This window comes from Lithobates pipiens, unplaced genomic scaffold (assembly GCF_037356315.1).
Source record: "Lithobates pipiens isolate NorthernLeopardFrog02 unplaced genomic scaffold, aLitPip1_a1.2 Scaffold_28, whole genome shotgun sequence".
Classification (NCBI taxonomy): Eukaryota; Metazoa; Chordata; class Amphibia; order Anura; family Ranidae; genus Lithobates; species Lithobates pipiens.
The window spans coordinates 8,706,204-8,729,076 of NW_027507789.1; the positions used below are offsets into that span (position 1 = coordinate 8,706,204).

At 45.8% G+C, this 22,873-nt stretch overlaps 1 protein-coding gene across 3 annotated transcripts in view; it reads right to left on the reverse strand.

Annotated features, from left to right (window-relative positions):
* ABCA5 (ATP binding cassette subfamily A member 5) overlaps nt 1-22,873 on the reverse strand; it is a 175,782-nt gene that overhangs the window by 107,200 nt on the left and 45,709 nt on the right. For all 3 annotated transcript variants that reach the window (XR_013263453.1, XM_077458668.1, XM_077458667.1), the window contains 2 exons: nt 13,322-13,435; nt 7,166-7,364 (listed from right to left, as the gene is read on the reverse strand). Coding sequence is in view for 2 of the 3 variants with exons in the window: in XM_077458668.1 (XP_077314794.1) it covers nt 7,166-7,364; nt 13,322-13,435 (313 nt within the window). In the remaining variant the exon portion in view is untranslated. The remainder of the gene's footprint in view (nt 1-7,165; nt 7,365-13,321; nt 13,436-22,873) is intronic.

A 22,873-nucleotide genomic window follows, 5' to 3' on the forward strand; every position in this document is an offset into this window, starting at 1 on the left:
GAATGGGAGAAACTGCCCAAAAATAGGTGTGTCAAGCTTGTAGCATCATACATCATACATCATACCCATCATACATCATACTCATCATACATCATACTCACCATACATCATACCCATCATACATCATACTCATCATACATCATACCCATCATACATCATACCCATCATACATCATACCCATCATACATCATACTCATCATACATCATACCCATCATACATCATACTCATCATACATCATACTCTTCATACATCATACTCATCATACATCATACCCATCATACATCATACTCACCATACATCATACCCATCATACATCATACCCATCATACTCATCATACATCATACCCATCATACATCATACCCATCATACATCATACCCATCATACATCATACTCATCATACATCATACTCTTCATACATCATACTCATCATACATCATACCCATCATACATCATACTCACCATACATCATACCCATCATACTCATCATACATCATACATCATACATCATACTCATCATACATCATACCCATCATACATCATACTCATCTTACATCATACTCATCATGCATCATACCCATCATACATCATACTCATCATACATCATACCCATCATACATCATACTCATCATACATCATACCCATCATACATCATACTCATCTTACATCATACTCATCATACATCATGCTCAAAAAGACTGGAGGCTCTAATTGGTGCCAAAGGAGCTTCACCAAAGTATTGAGCAAAGGCTGTGATACTTATGTACGTGGGAGGAGCCTGTGATACTTATGTGCATGGGAGGAGCCTGTGATACTTATGTGCATGGAAGGAGCCTGTGATACTTATGTACGTGGCAGGAGCCTGTGATACTTATGTGCATGGGAGGAGCCTGTGATACTTATGTACATGGGAGGAGCCTGTGATACTTATGTACGTGGGAGGAGCCTGTGATACTTATGTACGTGGGGGGAGCCTGTGATACTTATGTACGTGGGAGGAGCCTGTGATACTTATGTACGTGGGAGGAGCCTGTGATACTTATGTACGTGGGAGGAGCCTGTGATACTTATGTACGTGGGAGGAACCTGTTATACTTATCTACATGGGAGGAGCCTGTGATACTTATCTACATGGGAGGAGCCATTGATACTTATGTATTTGGGAGGAGCCTGTGATACTTATGTATGTGGGAGGAGCCTGTGATACTTATGTACATGGGAGGAGCCTGTGATACTTATGTACGTGGGAGGAGCCTGTGATACTTATGTACGTGGGAGGAGCCTGTGATACTTATGTACGTGGGAGGAGCCTGTGATACTTATCTACATGGGAGGAGTCTGTGATACTTATGTATGTGGGAGGAGCCTGTGATACTTATGTATGTGGGAGGAGCCTGTGATACTTATGTACATGGGAGGAGCCTGTGATACTTATGTGCATGGGAGGAGCCTGTGATACTTATATACATGGGAGGAGCCTGTGATACTTATGTGCATGGGAGGAGCCTGTGATACTTATGTACGTGGGAGGAGCCTGTGATACTTATATACATGGGAGGAGCCTGTGATACTTATGTACATGGGAGGAGCCTGTGATACTTATGTACATGGGAGGAGCCTGTGATACTTATGTACATGGGAGGAGTCTGTGATACTTATGTACCTGGGAGGAGCCTGTGATACTTATGTACCTGGGAGGAGCCTGTGATACTTATGTACATGGGAGGAGCCTGTGATACTTATGTACATGGGAGGAGCCTGTGATACTTATGTACATGGGAGGAGCCTGTGATACTTATGTACATGGGAGGAGTCTGTGATACTTATGTACATGGGAGGAGTCTGTGATACTTATGTACATGGGAGGAGCCTATGATACTTATGTACATGGGAGGAGCCTGTGATACTTATGTACATGGGAGGAGCCTGTGATACTTATGTACATGAGATATTACTCGTTTTTTAATTTGCAAAGATTTCAAACAAACTTCTGTCACGTTGTCATTATGGGGGATGGTTTGTAGAATTTTGAAGGAAAAAAATTAATTTAACCCGTTTTGGAATAAGGCTGTGACATAACAAAATGTGGAAAAAGTGAAGCGCTGTGAATACCGAGGACAGTTGTAGGCTCCGTGTAAAGTAATCCTAGGGTGCCGAGTGACGTTTTTTTTTTTTGCTAATTATTCACCTCTAAATTTATCCGTGGTGTGATCGCTCTACCTAATTCTGGGAAGAATCGCCGGCTGTGCGATTGCTAATTATCATGGTTTCCTCAAGTGACCTGATTCCATTGTACGGGGACACCAGGCTCTGGGCGCCCCGTTATTCCAACAAACAGTTATCTATGAGGCTAATGGAACCGCAAAAGTCCTGAAAGGGGAACTGCAGTGGTGTTGGGTTCATTTTATTTTAAATTTTCTTTTAAAAATTACAGATTTTTAACCACTTCAGCCCCGGAAAATTTGGCTGCTGAATGGCCGGGCCATTTTTTTTTTTTTTTGCGATTCGGCGCTGCGTTGCTTTAACTGACAATTGCGCGGTCGTGCGATGTCGCACCCAAACAAAATTGACGTCCTTTTTTTCCCAACAATAGAGCTTCCTTTTGGTGGTATTTGATCGCCTCTGCGGTTTTTATTTTTTGCTAAATAAACAAAAAAAGAGCGACAATTTTGGGAAAAAAACCGCAATATTTATTAATTTTTGCTATAATAAAATAAAAATAAAATAAATATCCCCAAAAATATATAAAAAAACTTTTTTTTTTTCCTCAGTTTAGACCGATACATACTCTTCTACATATTTTTGGTAAAAAAAAATCAAAAAAAAAAAAATCGCAATAAGCGTATATTGATTGGTTTGCGTGAAAGTTATAGCGTCTACAAAATAGGGGATAGTTTTATGGCATTTTTATTATAAATGTTTTTTTTTTTACTAGTAATGGCGAGGATCTGCGATTTTTATCGGGACTGCGACATTATGGCGGATGCGTCGGACACTTCTGACATTTTTTTGGGACCATTAGCATTTATACAGCGATCAGTGCTATAAAAATGCACTGATTACTTTAAAAATATCACTGTCACGGAAGGCGTTAACCACTAGGGGGCGATCAAGCGGTTACCTGTGCTCCCTAGTGTGTGTTCTGTAGGGGGAGGGGACAGACCTAGAGGAAGTGACGGATCGTGGTTGCTAGCTATTAGGAAGTCACGATCTGCCACTCCTCTCATAACAGAACATGGATTTGTGTTTACACACACTCGTCCCTGTTCTGCCTCTCGTGCCCGCGATCGCTCGTCATCGCTGGCCGCTGGCCACGAGCATCGGCACCCCCGCTGTGCAGTGGGCGCGCGCCTGCTATCCCGAACCCACGAGCCGACGTATAGCATAACCCTTCCAATTCCCAGCAGGCACAGCCCCCTATCAGGGCCGGGGCAAGGGGTGGGCAGGAGGGGCAGCGGCCCCCGGGGCAGCAGGCATGCTCCAGTGCAAGGAATTGGTCGTGCATTTTCAGTACACGCTCCATGCCTACCATGGGCAGCTGGAGCTGGGGGGGGAGGGAAAGAATAGGCGCAGGGCGGTATACCCATTCTACGGCACTTATTAGCAGCAGGGAAGGGGGGCACAGTTCTGCATCCTTACCCTGGGTGCTGGATAAACCTGTCCTGGTTCTTCCCCCCCCCCCCCCCCCCGATATAACCACTCCCAACAGGCACATCCCCCTATCAGGGATGGGCAGGAGGGATAGTCGCCCCAGGCGCAGCAGCAGGCACGCTCCAGTGGCAGGCAACTATAAGGCAAGGAATTGCTCACGCGTGTGCAGTGTACACTCCATGCCAACTACGGCCAGCTGGAGCTGGGGGCAGAGAATGGGCACAGGGCAGTACACACATTCTACGGCACTCATTAGAGGTGGGGGGGGGGCGCAGTTCTACAACCTGCTCTGGGTGCTGGAATAATCTGTCTCGGTACTGCCCCCTATATAACCCCTCCCACTCCCAGCAGGGGCAGCCACCATTATAAACCCTCCCACTCCAATCAGGGGCATCTGCCATTATTACCCCTCCCACTCCCAGCGAGGGCACCCACCATGATAACTCCTCCCACTTCCAGCAGGGGAATCCGCCATTATTACCCCTCCCACTCCCAGCCGGGGCACCCACCATGATAACTCCTCCCACTCCCAGCAGGGGCATCTGTCTTTATAACCCCTCCCACTTCCAGCAGGGGCATCCGCCATTATAACCCCTCCCACTCCATTTAGGGGCATCTGCCATTATTACCCCTCCCACTCCCAGCGGGGGCACCCGCCATTATAACTCCTCCCACTTCCAGCAGGGGCATCCGCCATTATAACCCCTCCCACTCCCATCAGGGGCATCCGCCATTATAACCCCTCCCACTCCCATCAGGGGCATCCGCCATTATAACCCCTCCCACTTCCATCAGGGTCACCCGTCATTATAATTCCTCCCACTCCCATCAGGGACATCCGCCATTATAACCCCTCCCTCTCCCAGCAGGGGCAGCCACCATTATAACTCCTCCCACTCCCAGCAGGGGCATCCGTCTTTATAACCCCTCCCACTTCCAGCAGGGGCATCCGCCATTATAACCCCTCCCACTCCCACCAGGGGCATCCGCCATTATAACCCCTCCCACTCCCAGCAGGGGCAGCCACCATTATAACTCCTCCCACTCCCAGCAGGGGCATCTGCCGTTATAACCCCTCCCACTCCCATCAGGGGCATCTGCTATTATAACTCCTCCCACTCCCAGCAGGGGTATACCCCGTTATAACCCCTCCCACTCCCAGTTAGCCTCAGTTTTGTATCTTATTTGTATATAGTAAGAACAAAGAGGAACAGAGAGCTAACACCACATTGTACCTCAATTCCAGATCAGTGTTATCAGCCCTATGCAGGTCACATCTGTGGACTACAAAACACCTTCCTCCTATGTTAAGGAAGTGAAGCGTGGTGTGCTGTAGTCCAGATCAGGAGTGAGGAGCCTAGGGTGACAACCCTGCTCCCCATAGATACAGTACAGTGAGCTAGCGTTGTCACCCTAGGACAGGAAGTGCCTTAATGGCAGGATCACCACAAATAAGGAAAATAAAGGCATGAAAAAAAGAAAACGAATGCAGCCACCACATCTATGGAAGGCTAAGCTGCAATATATGACATTTGTGTTCAGACCTGTAAAAGGTATAAAATTTTTTTTTTTTTCGATTTGTTATTTACATGAATTTGATTCACTTGTTTTCGGAATTTGTGTCATTTATTCGGATTTAAATCGATTAAAATTTTTAGAATTCGGTCGAATTGAACTCAGTTTGACCGTATTCAGAAAATGTTAATCGATTTGAATTCCGTTCAAATTCCATTCGAAATCGAATTTAATCTATTCAAAATTCGAATTTTGGAAGATGGGTAAATTCTTTCTATTACATTCTATTCTGTTGGTTTTTTTATTCTATTCTTTTATTTTCTATTATAATCTATTCTTTTCTGATCTATTAGAATTTGAATTTCAGATGATGATTACATTGTTATACTTTTTTCTATTCTATTTTATTTTTTTCTATTCTACTATTTTCTTTTCTAATCTATTCTAATTTATTTGAATTTGAATTTCAGAAGATGGTTATATTCTATTTTATTATTTTCTTTGCTATTCTATTCTTTTATTTTCTATTCTATTCTAATTTATTATTTTCTATTCTATTTGAATTTTGGGAAATGGTAATATTTATTCTATTTTGTTTATTGATTTTTTTTTTCCATTCTATTCTGTTCATTTCTATTTTATTTTCTATTCTATTTGAATTCAAAATTATTCTAGGTGATATTATTTCTATTTTACTGTATTCTATTGTTATTTTTTTCTATTCTATTCTTTTCTATTCTATTTTCTATTCAAATTCAAATTTATTCTGTTCAAAATTCGGAATTCCAATTCGGATTTATTCTGTTCAAAATTCAAATTTCAGAAGATGGATATATTCTATTTTATTCTATTTTTTTATATTCTATTTTGTTCTGTTTTACTCTTTTATTTTCTATTCTATCCCTTTTTATTTTCTATTTTACTTTTTTCTATTGTTTTATTTTGTATTCTGTTCTGTTTTACTCTATTATATTCTATTATTTTATTTTCTATTCTATTATTTTCTATTGTATTCTTTTCTATTCTATTCTATTCTTTATATTCTATCCCTTTATTTTCTATTTTACTTTTTTCAAATGTTTTATTTTGTATTCTGTTCTGTTTTACTCTATTACATTTTATTATTTTATTTTATTGTCTATTCTATTCTTTTCTATCCAATTATATTCTTTCTATTCTATCCCTTTATTTTCCATTATACTTTTTTCTATTGTTTTATTTTGTATTCTTTTCTGTTTTACTCTATTATATTTTATTATTTTATTTTCTATTCTATTATTTTCTGTTATATTCTTTTCTATTCTTTCTATTCTATCCCTTTATTTTCTATTTTACTTTTTTCTATTGTTTTATTTTATATTCTGTTCTGTTTTACTCTATTATATTCTATTATTTTATTTTCTATTCTATTATTTTCTATTATATTCTTTTCTATTCTATTCTTTCAATTATATCCCTTTATTTTCTATTTTACTTTTTTTCTATTGTTTTAGTTTGTATTTTGTTCTGTTTTACTCTATTATATTTTAGTATTTCATTTTCTATTCTATTCTTTTCTATTCTATCCCTTTATTTTCTATTTTACTTTATTCTATTGTTTTATTTTGTATTCTGTTCTGTTTTACAATATTATATTCTATTATTTTATTTTCTATTATATTATTTTCTATTCTATTATTTTCTATTATATTATTTTCTATTCTATTCCATTCTATTCTTTCCATTCTTTTCCTTTATTTTCTATTCTGTTTTATTCTCTTTTGGAAATTCAGATTTGATTTGAAAACGATTTGAATTCAAATTTTGTCTGAAATTGCGTTTTTAGTTTTTTTGGGATTTATATAAATTCCTTACAATTGTCATTCGGAAATTCAGATACATTTCCAAATAACGAAAAATTTGTCGGAATTTTCGATTCGGAGCGAACCGATCCGCACGCGTCTGTTTGTGTTCCTGGGTTTAGATACATTGTACATAATATATGAGTGACACCCTTTACCTTTTCCGAGACACTGCACCCACGCCACGGCCATGATGTTCTCGGTGGCGTTGGTCACTGGCGTGTAGCCGATAGTCGGCAGCGGACTTATTTCCAGATCGCTGAGCATGTCATTGGGGGAGGCTTCGTAGTATTTATTCGGCATGATCAGCACCAACAGCAGCCATATCTGCGACCAGATCAGCGGGTAGAGGATTTCCTGCCGGGGAAGACACAAAGCAATCCAGTCAATGAAATCTCACCGAAGATTCACCGTCTTCATTTCAATCTTTTTTTTATCTGCCTCGTGTGAGCGAAGCCACTTCATCTTTGAGTTATTGGAGGAATGGGGGAAGGGTTAGAACCCCTGCCAGGTTATTGAAACGGTCTAGGAAGAGATGCCAAACCGATGGCAAAAGAGACCAACAGAGTCCGACTCTATATAAAATGTGAATTCTAGGTATTGATATTTTATATTTTGTTTGGTGTTGGTATATAGCTCTATGTATATACCATACCTGCAGGGGTAGCGCTTCCACCGGGGGGCGGCGTCTCCTCTTCCTGGTGCCTCACAGCGGCTTCCCCTGGGACTCCTCCCTTCTCCTCCCCGGCGACAAATAGGAATCGGTTCTCTTCCCGGCCAATCGGGTGACGGGTCTCAGGACCCACTTCCTGATTGGCCTGGGAGGAGAATCTGAAAGACAACAGAGAATAATAATTCGCTATTGTCACACAGCTGGGTGGGCTCTGCGCCCCCCCCCCCCCCCGGGCCCACCCTTTTTTGAAGCCAATTAGAGCCTCTGGGCACCCTGCATGTAGATTAGGGGGCCGGACGCACGGATTAGGGGGGCCCAGCATTACGGGCCGCCACTGCATACCTGGCCGGTGCCCCGGAAGCTTGAATCACTGAACTACTACACCGCTACTACTCTACTACACCGCTACTACAGCACTACACCGCCACTACTCCAGTGATCTCCACTAGCTACCAGGTCCGTGACAAGCGGCTACCCTGCTGTGTTTGTGAGGAGGTCAGCGGCCTGCAGACATTCGGAGAATGCTTTACGTTTCCTGAATGAATGCAAAGCATTCTTGGATTGAATGAGGTGGAGAGATGGGGGGGGGGGACTCACAGCTTCCGCCTCACCCAATCAGAGAAGGCGGCCTGCATTCATTCTGGAAACTTATAACACTACATGAATGGTGCCTGTGCCCAGCAGCCACAATGCAGCAGGGAAGCCACTCAGTATGGGACCTGGAGGCTAGTGGAGATCACCGGAAGCAGCAGTGTAGTAGTAGTGCAGTAGCAGTATAGTAGCAGTGTAGCAGAGGTGTAGTAGCAGTTATAGTAGTGGTGGAGTAATGTTATAGTAGTGGTGTAGTAGCAATCATAATAGTGGTGTAGTAGCAGTATTATAGCGGTGTAGTAGTGGTATAGTAGCGGTGTAGTAGCAGTAATAGTAGTGGTGTAGTAGCAGTGTAGTAGTGGTGTAGTAGAGGGGTAGTAGCACTAATAGTAGTGGTGTAGTAGCAGCATTATAGCAGTGAAGTAGTGGTATAGTAGCGGTGTAGTAGCAGTAATAGTAGTGGTGTAGTAGAAGTATTATAGCGGTGTAGTAGTGGTGTAGTAGTGGTCTAGTAGTTGTGTAGTAGCAGTAATAGTAGTTGTGTAGTAGCAGTATTATAGCGGTGTAGTAGTGGTTTAGTAGCAGTAATAGTAGTGGTGTAGTAGCAGTATTGTAGCAGTGTAGTAGTGGTATAGTAGTGGTGTAATAGCAGTATTATAGCGGTGTAGTAGAGGTATAGTAGTGGTGTAGTAACAGTAATAGTAGTGTTGTAGTAGCAGTATTATAGCAGTGTAGTAGTGGTGTAGTAGAGCTGTAGTAGTGGTATAGTAGCAGTGTAGCAGTAATAGTAGTGGTGTAGTAGCAGTGTAGCAGTAATAGTAGTGGTGTAGTAGCAGTAGTACAGCGGTGTAGTAGTAGTGGTTTAGTAAAGGTGTAGTAGCACTAATAGTAGTGGTGTAATAGCAGTATTATAGCGGTGTAGTAGTGGTATAGTAGCGGTGTAGTAGCAGTAATAGTAGTGGTGTAGTAGCAGTATTATAGCGGTCTAGTAGCAGTAATAGTAGTGGTGTAGTAGCAGTATTGTAGCAGTGTAGTAGTGGTAAAGTAGTGGTGTAGTAGCAGTATTATAGCGGTGTAGTAGAGGTATAATAGTGGTATAGTAGTGGTGTAGTAGCAGTAATAGTAGTTGTGTAGTAGCAGTATTATAGCGGTGTAGTAGCAGTATAATAGCGGTGTAGTAATGGTGTAGTAGCAGTTATCAAAAGAGTGTAGCAGGGCTATAGTAGAGGGGTAGTAGCCATATAGTCGCAGTGTAGTAGCGGTGTCTACTTCCATGATTTCCATCTTCAAGGAGCATTGGCCACGTATGGGATATACATAGTTGCATTGATCCAAGTTGAAGCAATGTAACCATTTAAAATATAGTCACACCTGGAATTCTTTATTTTCATAACAAGATTCCATTGGAAAACCAACGCGTTCTGGGGCTGTGGCTCCCTTTCCTCAGTGCCCCAATCTTGCACTAGGAAGGACTCGGATTGGGTCATAATTAGAATTAAAAGAGATATTTAGAGGAAATAGCAGGTTCAGTAGATGAACTGAGCAGGGCCTTTCCTATCACAATGTAGAGATTTCTTCTCACTTCCTGTTGTGTCTCCAGAACAGGAAGTGAAGGGAAATCACCACAAAGGGACACAGACAGCAAACAATAAAAGTGAGAGGGGTTCGTTCTATTGCTTCCCTACTCTAACAAAACAACTAAAATAACACGCTTGGGCTTCATATACACATTTAAATAATTCACGTTGGTCCTATATTTTATTTACTGAGAAAGAAACAGAAGGTTTAAAAGCACCCATTTTGCAGCCGGAGAAGTGAGACTTCCATGTGGATGGGAACACAGTCGGAACCTCGGGCAGGCAGAGCCAGCAGGTGACTCAAGCCGCCGGGCTCCGCCCAGAAATGCAATATCAATTCCGAGTGGAGGAGCCCTTTAAAAGGTTGCGGTTCCCTCTGTGTGGTCGGTGGAAATACTGAGCCGTGTAACATGAACCCGTGTTCAGCATCGCGGCCAGATACTACGAGGAGGAAACTGATACTGCGCTCCGAGAGGGGGCAGGGGATGGTCTATAATCATCCACACGGCTAATGTGTGATCCGAGAACATCTCCTGCAACCGTGCATTATACCGACCCGATTCCCCCCGCACATTATACCGGCCCGATTCCCCCCGCAAATTATACCGGGCCGATTCCCCCCGCAAATTATACCGACTCTATTTCCCCCCGCACATTATACCGACCCAATTTCCCCCCCGCAAATTATACCGACTCGATTCCCCCCCGCACATTATACCGACCCGATTCCCCCCCCCGCATATTATACCGACCCGATTCCCCCCCCCGCACATTATACCGACCCGATTCCCCCCCCGCATATTATACCGACCCGATTCCCCCCGCACATTATACCGACTCGATTCCCCCCCGCACATTATACCGACTCGATTCCCCCCCGCACATTATACCGACCCGATTCCCCCCCCCGCATATTATACCGACCCGATTCCCCCCCCCGCACATTATACCGACCCGATTCCCCCCCCCGCATATTATACCGACCCGATTCCCCCCGCACATTATACCGACTCGATTCCCCCCCGCACATTATACCGACCCGATTCCCCCCCGCACATTATACCGGCCCGATTCCCCCCCACGCATTATACCGACCCGATTCCCCCCGCACATTATACCGACCCGATTCCCCCCCGTGCATTATACCGACCCGATTCCCCCCGCATATTATACCGACCCGATTCCCCCCCGTGCATTATACCGACCCGATTCCCCCCGCACATTCTACCGACCCGATTCCCCCCGCACATTATACCGACCCGATTCCCCCCGCACATTATACCGACCCGATTCCCCCCGCACATTATACCGACCCGATTCCCCCCGCACATTATACAGGCCCGATTCCCCCCGCACATTATACCGACCCGATTCCCCCCGCAAATTATACCGACCCGATTCCCCCCGCACATTATACCGGCCCGATTCCCCCCGCACATTATACCGGCCCGATTCCCCCCCGCGCATTATACCGACCCGATTCCCCCCGCAAATTATACCGGCCCGATTCCCCCCCGCGCATTATACCGACCCAATTCCCCCCGCACATTATACCGACCCGATTCCCCCCCACGCATTATACCGACCCGATTCCCCCCGCAAATTATACCGACCCGATTCCCCCCGCACATTATACTAACCCGATTCCCCCCGCACATTATTCCGACCCGATTCCCCCCGCACATTATTCCGACCCGATTCCCCCCGCACATTATACCGACCCGATTCCCCCCGCACATTATACCGACCCGATTCCCCCCGCATATTATACCGACCCGATTCCCCCCGCACATTATACCGACCCGATTCCCCCCGCAAATTATACCGACTCGTTTCCCCCCCGCACATTATACCGACCCGATTCCCCCCGCACATTATACCGGCCCGATTCCCCCCGCACATTATTCCGACCCGATTCCCCCCGCACATTATACCGGCCCGATTCCCCCCGCGCATTATACCGACCCAATTCCCCCCGCACATTATTCCGACCCGATTCCCCCCGCACATTATACCGACCCGATTCCCCCCGCACATTATACCGACCCGATTCCCCCCGCATATTATACCGACCCGATTCCCCCCGCACATTATACCGACCCGATTCCCCCCGCAAATTATACCGACTCGTTTCCCCCCCGCACATTATACCGACCCAATTCCCCCCGCACATTATACCGACAGAGTAGAGCTTATTTGGGTGGTAGGGCTTATATTGCAGCCAACACCGACAATCACGCTAGGTCTTATTTTAGGGGAAACAGGGTAGCTAAACCTCTACTGCAACGTCCAATGGGCGGCCCTCCACTGACTACTAAGGATTTCTCATTGGATAGTGTAAGTCTACAAATCCAGATGAACCTCTTACATAAGCCTGGACATCATCCTGTGACACCTCCAACGCATCGTCCAATGGGCAGCTGTCCACTGACCACTAAGGATTTCTCATTGGATAGTATGAAGTCTACAAATCCAAATTAACACCTTATATGAGCCTGGACACAACCCCCCTGCTACGCTTCCATCACATCGTCCAATGGCGAACCTCCACTCACCGCTAAGGATTTCTCAATGGACAGTGTGAAGTCTGCAAACCCAGATGTACACCTTAAATGTGCCTGGACGTCACCCAGCTAAACCATTTCAAAGTCCAATGGACAGCTCTCCATTGGCTACTAAGGATTTCTCACTAGATATTATGAAGTCTACAAACCCAGATGAACATCTTACATAAGCCAAGACATCCATCAAACCGTCCAAAGAGTGACCCTCCACTGATCGCTGAGGATTCCTCACTGGATAGTGTGTGACCTCTACAAGCCCAAATCAACAGCTAAATGAGCCTGGACATCATCCCGCAACACCTCCATCACATCATCCAATGGGCAACTCTCCACTGACCACCGAGGATGGATAGGGTGAAGTCTACCAAACCCAGATAAACCTCTCACACGAGCCCGGATTTTACACCTCCATCACACTGTCCAATGGCCGACTCTCCACTGACCACCAAGGATGGATAGGGTGAAGACTACCAAAACCAGATACACCTGAGCCTGAACATCACCCTATGACACCCCTATCACATTGTCCAATGGCCGACTCTACACTGACTGCCAAGGATTTCTCGATGGAGTGCTAAATGTAGAGCAGACTCCTAGGACTATAGATGGTGCACCAGGAACAGCGACCTGACAGAGAGCTGCCTCTGAAGTTTGGATTTCAAACGAATCTTCTCCACATTCCAGTCCAGCGCTCTACTGATGAACTATTTTTTTTTGATCAATACAAAGCAGACCCCTCACCACCCCATTCGAGGCTTTAGATACACTTTGATCGCTCATAAGGAGCTTACAAAAACCAACCAACATCCCTTCACAAGTGACAGCGTTGTGTGGATGGGAAATATTGAGGATTCGAGGCACCTGAGAAGATCTGGAACCCCCTGAGGAAGTTTAGGACACGCGTTGTACCTGCAATGTGTCCTTCTTCGTACGGCACTTGACCAGGTAATTTTTGTAGAGGAGGGTTTTGGTTTGCGCCCAGACGCCAACATCTTTCATCTCAGACGTCATTTTACATAAAACCTGTAAAAACAAAGAACAAAAATGTTAAAGAGACCCTTCAGGATTGCAGGTACAAGCAACAGTCAGTGAATACCGGAGTCCATTCCCTGGCACATCTCCTTCCTCTTTAAAGATCATAGCCCCTCCTCTCCTGGGAGTGTCTTATTACTGTCCGTGTTGGCCCAGCTCCTCCCTCCGTATAAATCATAGCCTCTCCTCTTCTGGGAGTATCTTAATTACTCTCTATGCTGGCCCAGCTCCTCTGCCCTTCCTCTCACCCCCCTACATAACCTTTTATGTAGTTGCGGGTAAGGAGTGCAGGGGAATACTATAGATTATAACTTGGGTGACAGCTTTGAGTCTGCGGGGGTTGCTGACAGCACATCCAAGATGGCGGCACCCAGCAGCAGTCTCGGGGGCTTTTGGATGTCTACAAAAGGGAGGATTTTACACGTAAATAACGTGAACAAAATATGTGAGATTATGGTGAGATTATTTGCCTGGTGACAGGGTCTCTTTAAAAGAAGAGTTATCCCATTTACATTTTCCAGTAATGACCACTAGTTGTCCTCAGTCTGATGGTCAGCATCATTTAACTCCCTTCCTTTGAGTCCAGGTGATCCTGGACCCGCCCCCAGTCTGTGATTGGACAGCGAAAAGAGAAGCAGCACAGTGATGAGCTCATCTCTCCATCACTCTGCTCTCTCACTCATTCGGTACATTCAGTAGCGCAGTACAAGAATGGCACTCAGTCGGTACATTCAGTAGCGCAGTACAAGAATGGCGCTCAGCCGGTACATTCAGTAGCGCAGTACAAGAATGGCGCTCAGCCGGTACATTCAGTAGCGCAGTACAAGAATGGCGCTCAGTCGGTACATTCAGTAGCGCAGTACAAGAATGGCGCTCATTCGGTAGCGCAGTACAAGAATGGCGCTCAGTCGGTACATTCAGTAGCGCAGTACAAGAATGGCGCTCAGTCGGTACATTCAGTAGCGCAGTACAAGAATGGCGCTCAGTCGGTACATTCAGTAGCGCAGTACAAGAGTTGCACTTTAACCCCGCAGTGCCGTAGAGAAATGCGCGCCCTCGTACACTAAATATAAATGAAATATCGCCCGGGAGTTTTGGCAGCTTTTCTGTGTTCTTGTTTATTCCGAACGCAATATGTAAGAATGGCGCTGTGGGTAAACATTGTGATGTGGAAGACGGCTCGCGGTTGGCGCTGCCAGTGACAGATGGTGCAAGAAACGCTCAGGGCTCGCCGCGGGAAAGCCACAAATGGAAAGACGAGGGACTGGCGGCTCCTCATTCTACAGACCGAATAATCTTTCATCCAATTAATGAGCGGCGGCCTGTTCCTACCAGTGAGGACTCTGTACTTGGCGTCATAAGGTGCTCATGTGTGGCTCTGACGTTTTTGTGAAGATGCTTTTGTGAGGTCTGAAAAAATTAACTAATGCAGGGATTGTACCGGCCCCTGCGGTCCCCTTTACTACACCCCCCCCGCCTTTACTACACCCCCCCCCCCCGCGCCTTTACTACACCCCCCTGATCAGACAGGTTAGATCTGACCCCGAGGTTAATCATTCTGAAATACAAGATAAGAACTAGGGGGGCTCCTTGGGATAATAAAACTAAGAATGAAATGCGTAGGGTGGGGGCTCTAGGTAGGGACCTGCAGCATGGTCTGTAAGGCTGAATAAAATTAAAGCGAATAAAGTCATTCCTGGCATTGTATTCACACGAAATGACGGGCTCTTGAGTCTGGCCTCAGTATGGCGCCCCCCCCCCCCCCCCACCCCGTTCAAGGGGGAGTTTGGAAGCTTGCAGCAGTGAGGGTTTCAGTGACCTTCAAATAAAAATGAAGTTCTTCTAATTGTATACTATCAACCAGCAGGGAGCAAATAACCAGTTGTATTATATCCAATTATATACAATCTTTGTTTTCTAAATAAATCATTAAAACATGATAAAGGATTCCCAAAGCACCATGGGTTAGTTAAGGAAACAGCAGAACTCTGCACTCTATGTAACACACTCCTGAACTCTGTACGTAACACACTCCTGAACTCTGTACGTAACACACTCCTGCACTCTGTACGTAACACACTCCTGAACTCTGCACTCTGTACGTAACACACTCCTGAACTCTGCACTTTGTACATAGCTCACTCCTGAACTCTGCATTGTGTACGTAACGCACTCCTGAATTCTGAACTCTGTTCATAGCACACTCCTGAACTCTGCACTCTGGACATAACACAATCCTGAATTCTTAACTCTGCACATACACATTCCTGAACTCTGCATGTAACACACTCTTGAACTCTTCACTCTGTATGTAGCACACTTCTGAACTCTGCACTCTGTACATAGCAAACTCCTGAACTCTGCACTCTGTACGTAACACACTCCTGAACTCTGCATTGTGTACGTAGCGCACTCCTGAATTCTGCACTCTGTTCATAGCACACTCCTGAACTCTGCACATAACACAGTCCTGAACTCTGCACTCTGTACGTAACACACTCCTGAACTCTGCATTGTGTACGTAGCGCACTCCTGAATTCTGCACTCTGTTCATAGCACACTCCTGAACTCTGCACTCTGTACATATCATATTCCTGAACTCTGCACTCTGTACATAACACAATCCTGAACTCTGCACTCTGTACATACAAACTCCTGAACTCTGCACTCTGTGCATAACACAATCCTGAACTTTGCACTCTGTACATAATACAATCCTGGACTCTGTACTCTGTATGCAATGCACTTCTGAACTCTGCACTGTGTACATAGCGCACCCCTGAACTCTGCACATAGCACATTTCTGAACTCTGCACTCTGTACGTAACACACTCCTGAACTCTGCACTTTGTACATAGCTCACTCCTGAACTCTGCATTGTGTACGTAACACACTCCTGAATTCTGCACTCTGTTCATAGCACACTCCTGAACTCTGCACTCTGTACATAACACAATCCTGAATTCTTAACTCTGCACATACACACTCCTGAACTCTGTAGCACATTCCTGAACTCTGCATGTAACACACTCTTGAACTCTTCACTCTGTATGTAGCACACTTCTGAACTCTGCACTCTGTACATAGCAAACTTCTGAACTCTGCACATAACACACTCCTGAACTCTGTACATAACACAGTCCTGAACTCTGCACTCTGTACGTAACACACTCCTGAACTCTGCATTGTGTACGTAGCGCACTCCTGAATTCTGCACTCTGTTCATAGCACACTCCTGAACTCTGCACTCTGTACATATCATATTCCTGAACTCTGCACTCTGTACATAACACAATCCTAAACTCTGCACTCTGTACATACAAACTCCTGAACTCTGCACGTAGCACATTCCTGAACTATGCACATAACACACTCCTGAACTTTTCACTCTGTATGTAGCACACTCCTGAACTCTGCACTCTGTACATAACACAATCCTGAACTTTGCACTCTGTACATAACACAATCCTGGACTCTGTATGTAATGCACTTCTGAACTCTGCACTGTGTACATAGCGCACCCCTGAACTCTGCACATAGCACATTCCTGAACTCTGCACTCTGTACACACTGCACTCCTGAACACTGTACTCTGTATGTAACGCACACCAGATACAACCGGCCCTTTGAGGGCAACCCTGCTGCTGATGCGGCCTGCGATGAAGCTGAGTTTCACAGCACTACTATAGAATGTCAGTTGAATGAAAGCTCTAAGCCCTTGTACACACGGTCGGAGATTCCGACGGAATGTGTCCTACCGGACCGTTTTTGTCCGATATTCCGACTGTGTGTGGTCTCCATCGGACTGATTCCGTCGGAATATCCGACGGACCAAATTTTCCAACTTGCTGGAAATATTTTCCGACAAACTGCTCCGATCGGACATACTCCGATCATGTGTAGCCTACTCCGACGGACAAAGTGCCACGCATGCTCAGATCAAATTCCTACACCAAAGCTATTGGCTACTAGAATGAACGTAGTCCCGTCGTAACGAAATAACGTCATCACGTTCTGAACGATCGGATTTTCCGACAACTTTGTCCGACCGTGTGTATGCAACAGTTTCGGACAAAATCCGACGGATTTGGTTGTCAGAATGTCGGACCCGTGTGTACAAGGACTAAGTCTGCTGTGGCTGCTGACATCACATTCAAGATGGCGGCACCCAATGTCCTTTGGACGTCTACACAAGGGGCATTTCACAGGTAAATAACACGAATAGAACATGATAAATGTTCATATAAGCTTATGGGAAAGGGATGTTGTTGGGATGAATGGCAGACTGGCCAGACTTCCCAGATAAATTGTGAATTTTCTTATATACGTCCAGTGACGTTGGGTTCTCTTTAAACCACAGATTGTACTTTCTTTTTCCTTTGTACATTCCCTGGCTGTAAAGTCACAGAATTCTGAGTGCAGCCAATCACAGGGGGTCTCAGGTGAGCGGTCTGTCTCTGAGCCCAGACGGACGCAAGCGACACCAACCGCGGAGGGCGGAGCAGAAAGCAGCATCAATATGCCCCAAAGCATCCAGTTTTCTGGTCTCCAGAGCCCTGATCTCTAAAAATGGTTTCCTGTTACAGTAACTGCGCCAGAATCCATCTTGCACAGATCAGGAAGACGATAATGGACTCGACTTTCAGGAACGCAGCCAGACGGATCATTAATTTCGTGTTTTACTGAACTCATCAAAACTCCAACCGGTCCAAGAATAAAAATAGGCAGATGGGTAATGATGAGCGCTGGGGTGAGATGACAGCGGAAGATTCATCTAAGGACACAGCTTTGTGAAATCCATAGGAAAACCGCCATTATTACCGGGACATAGACTCCGCCTCCAGCGCTGATGTATTTTCTGATCAATTTTGCAAGAAAAGGGACCTCTGGGTTAAAGACAACCCCCGGGTAATGTAAAGTAGAACCCTAAAGCTTCACACATTATAGGAACGCGTGCTTTACGGAAACGCGTTACTTTGTTGGTGAAATGCGGTGACGTTCATTCCAAATCGCACCCCAACGCACCTTCAGTGGGTGTATTGGGTTACAACTTCAACGCGTTAGTGAACCTGGACAGTTCATTACAAGGAATTGCTTTATCCATGGGGGGGTAATGGATTCTTTCTGATCATTATAAAAAGAAAACTGCCCCAAAGTTAGCTGTATATTTCTTACCATATGCACCCCCCCTCCAAAAAAAAAAAGATAACCAAAAAAACTCCTGGCGTTCATGGAGATATCACATATGTGTGCGATATTTGTAGTCTGTTCCCGAAGTACGGCCCACAAACAATAGCACATATTTTGCTTTTTTGTTTATCCTATCTAAACACACTGACCCTAACACTGACACTGACAGTCATTGACACTGACATGAACCCTAACACTGACACTAACACTGACCCTGACCATAACAGTCACTGACACTGACATGAACCTTAACACCAACCCTAACACTGACCCTGACACAACCCTAACACTGACCCTGACACTCACTGACACTGACCTTATCTCTGACCCTAATGCTGACACTTACCCTAAAGCTGACCTGAACACTGACACTAACACTGACTCACACTGACCCTAATACTGACTCACACTGACCCCTAACACTGACAATAACCTTGGCACTCACTGACACTGACCCTAACGCTGACACTCACTGACAGTGACCCTGACCCTAACGCTGACACTAACCCTGACCCTAATGCTGACTCCCACTGCCACTAACACTGCCACTGACCCTAAGACTGACACTAACCCTGACACTAACACTGAACCTGACCCTAACACTGACACTGACGCTGACACTCTCTGACACTTACACTCACACTAACCCTAACACTGTCCCTGACACTAACTGTCGCTGACCCTAACTCTCACTGCCACTAACACTGCCACTAACACTCACCTTAACACTGACTCTTACTGCCACTAACACTGACCCTAACACTAACACTGACCCTAACACTAACACTGACCTTAAAGCTGACCCTAACACTGACAATCACTGGCACTGACCCTAACACTGACTCTAACACTGACGCTGACCCTAACACTGACTCACAGTGACCCTAACACAGACACTAATGTTAACACTGACCCTGACACTCACACTGACCCTAACACCGACCCTATCGCTGACACTCACTAATGGCAGGGTCACTGACACTCACTGACAGTGACCCTGAACCTAACACTGACACTAACACTAACAAGAAACTGACCCTGAAAATAACACTGATACTCATTGACACTGACGCTCACTGACAATGACACTAACACTAACACTGACGCTGACCTTGACACTGACAATGATACTAACACTGACACTGACCCTAACACTCACTGACACTGACACTAACACTCACTGACACTGACACTCACTGACACTGACACTAACACTCACTGACACTGACCTTGACACTGATACTAGCCCTGAAACTAAAACCGATACTCATTGACACTGACACCAACACTGACACTCACTGACAATAATACTAACACTGACTGTCACTGACCCTGATACTAACACTGACATTCACTGACACTACGGCCTCATGCACACAGACACTGACACTAACCCTAACACTGATACTCGCTGACCCTAACACTGACCCTAACACTCACTGACACTGACATTAATTCTGACACTGACCTTAGCACTGGCACTTACCGACCCTGACACTAACACTGACTGACCCTGACACTAACACTGACCCTGACACTCACTGTCACTGACCCTGATACTAACACTGACACTACGGCCTCATGCACACAGACACTAACCCTAACACTGACACTCACTGACCCTGACACTAACCCTAACACTAACACTGACACTCACTGACCCTGACACTAACCCTAACACTGGCACTCACTGACCCTGACACTGACACTACGGCCTCATGCACAATGGACATTTAGCCAACGTGCCTCAGATTCCAGCATTTTTGAGGGCACCCCAACCCAACTGCAAGCAAGCTGTAAAAGTCTATGAGAGGCTGAAAGCGCCTGCAGTTGGATGGCACTAATGGCAGCATGGTGTGTAGAGGGATGAATGCCCAGGACTCAGATTTCCTGCCAGCAGGGCTGGATGGCACACCTGTGCCTTCCCTCTGTATGAAAACGGCAGAATCGGAGGCCCCCGGTGTCTTGTCAAATACTGTCCCCCGTCGGATAGTGTCCGCCCTGTACTGCGCTTGCGCAGTATGGAGGACAAGAACAGCGCCTGCGCACTGAGTCCAGGTTCAAGCCCCGCCATCCAAGTGGACATAGAGGTAGAATAAAAAATTGCCGAGCGAAGCGAGGCCGAGCCCGAATCGTGGCAAGCGTAGCAAGCCCGCGAGGGGCCGTCTTACTAAGTGCTGTTTAACATCGTCTACCGTATGTCAACTTGCATGGTGGGGCTTGAACCTGGACTCAGGGCACAATGTACTATTAAGTGAGCAGGCACTATCCAATAGGGGGACAGTTCTCGGCAGAACACCGGGGCTAAGGCCAGTAGGCCACATTTACAGCGGCGATTGGGGCTGGTGTGAATTGTATTGGTAGGAATTAGAGATTCCTGCTGTGGCTGTGAGTGGCTGGGTGTGACCGCCAGCCCCGCTCACTATGATGACAGGTCGCCGGCAGCGGCACTTATTCACAGGTGTCCGTGACAATGACTCGCACAGGTGTGGAGCTAGCCTGAAGTCTGATCACTAGAAAAACACACATTGGTTATTGACAGCAAGTGAAATAAGTATTTGACCCCCTTAGTACTTGGTGGCAAAACCCTTGTTGGCAATCACAGAGGTCAGACGTTTCTTGCAGTTGGCCTCCAGGCATGCTCACATCTCAGGAGGGATTTTGTCCCACTCCTCCTTGCAGATCTTCTCCAAGTCATTTAGGTTTCCAGGCTGACATTTGGTAACTTGAACCTTCAGCTCCCTCCACATATCTTCTATGGGATTAAGGTCTGGAGACTGGCTAGGCCGCTCCAGGACCGTAATGTGCTTTTTTCTTGAGCCACTCCTTTGTTGCCCTGGCCGTGTGTTTTGGGTCACTGTCATGCTGGAAGACCCATCATCGACCAATTTTCAATGCTCTGTCTGAGGGAAGGAGGTCCTCACCCAAGATATGACGGTACATGGCCCCGTCCATCGTCCCTTTAATGCAGTGAAGTTGTCCTGTCCCAGGAAAACACACCCAAAGCTTAATGCAGCCTTTCTCAACCTTTTTACCCCAGGGGAACCCTTAAAATAATTTTCAGGTTCTCGGGGGAACCCCTAATAAACTCATTCATTGGGGGTCAGTGGGAACAATTCCCCTTACTTTGGTGGTCAGTGAGAAGAATGCCCTTTTTTACAGTGGTGGTAAGAATGGCCCTCTTACAGAGAGCTATAAAGATCATTGGTGTCATACCACTGGCTCCTACAAGTGGCATTGGCTCAGATCTATGTAGGCACCATCAAACAGGGGGTAAAACAGCCACAGCTCAAGGAACCCCTAGCCACCTCTGGAGGAACCTTAGGGTTCCACGGAACCCTGGGTGAGAATGGCTGGCTTAATGTTTCCACCTCCATGTTGGACGGTGGGGATGGTGTTCTTGGGGTGATAGGCAGCTTTCCTCCTCCTCCAAACAAGGCGAGTTGAGTTGAGTTGATGCCAAAGTTTTTGATTTTGGTCTCATCTGACCACAACACTTTCCCCCAGTTCTCCTCCGAATCATTCAGATGTTCATTAGCAAACATCAGACGGACCTGTACATGAGATTTCTTGAGGAGGGGGACCTTGAGGGAGCTGCAGGATTTCAGTCCTTCATGGTGTTGTGTGTTACCGATTGTTTTCTTGGTGACTATGGTCCCAACTGAGATCATTGACAAGATTCTCCCGTGTAGTTCTGGGCGGATTCCTCACCGTTCTCATGATCCTTGAAACTCCACGAGGTGAGATCCTCCATGGAGCCCCAGGCCGAGGGAGATCGACAGTTATTTTGTGTTTCTTCAATTTGCGAATAATCGCACCAACTGTTGTCACCCTCTCACCAAGCTGCTTGGCGACGGTCTTGTAGCCCATTCCAGCCTTGTGCAGGTCTACAATCTTGCCCCCGACATCCTTGGACAGCTCTTTGGTCTTGGCCCATGGTGGAGAGATCGGAGTCTGATTGATTGATTTGCTTCTGTGGACAGGTGTCTTTTATACAGGTAACAAGCTGAGATTAGGAGCACTCCCTTTAAGAGAGTGCTCCTAATCTCAGCTCGTTACCCGTATAGAAGACACATGGGAGCCAGAAATCTTGCTGATTGATAGGGGATCAAATAATTATTTCACTCATTAAAATGCAAATCAATTCATAACTTTTTTGAAATGCGTTTTCTGGATATTTTTGTTGTTATTCTGTCTCTCGCTGTTAAAATAAACCGACCATTAAAATTATAGACCGAT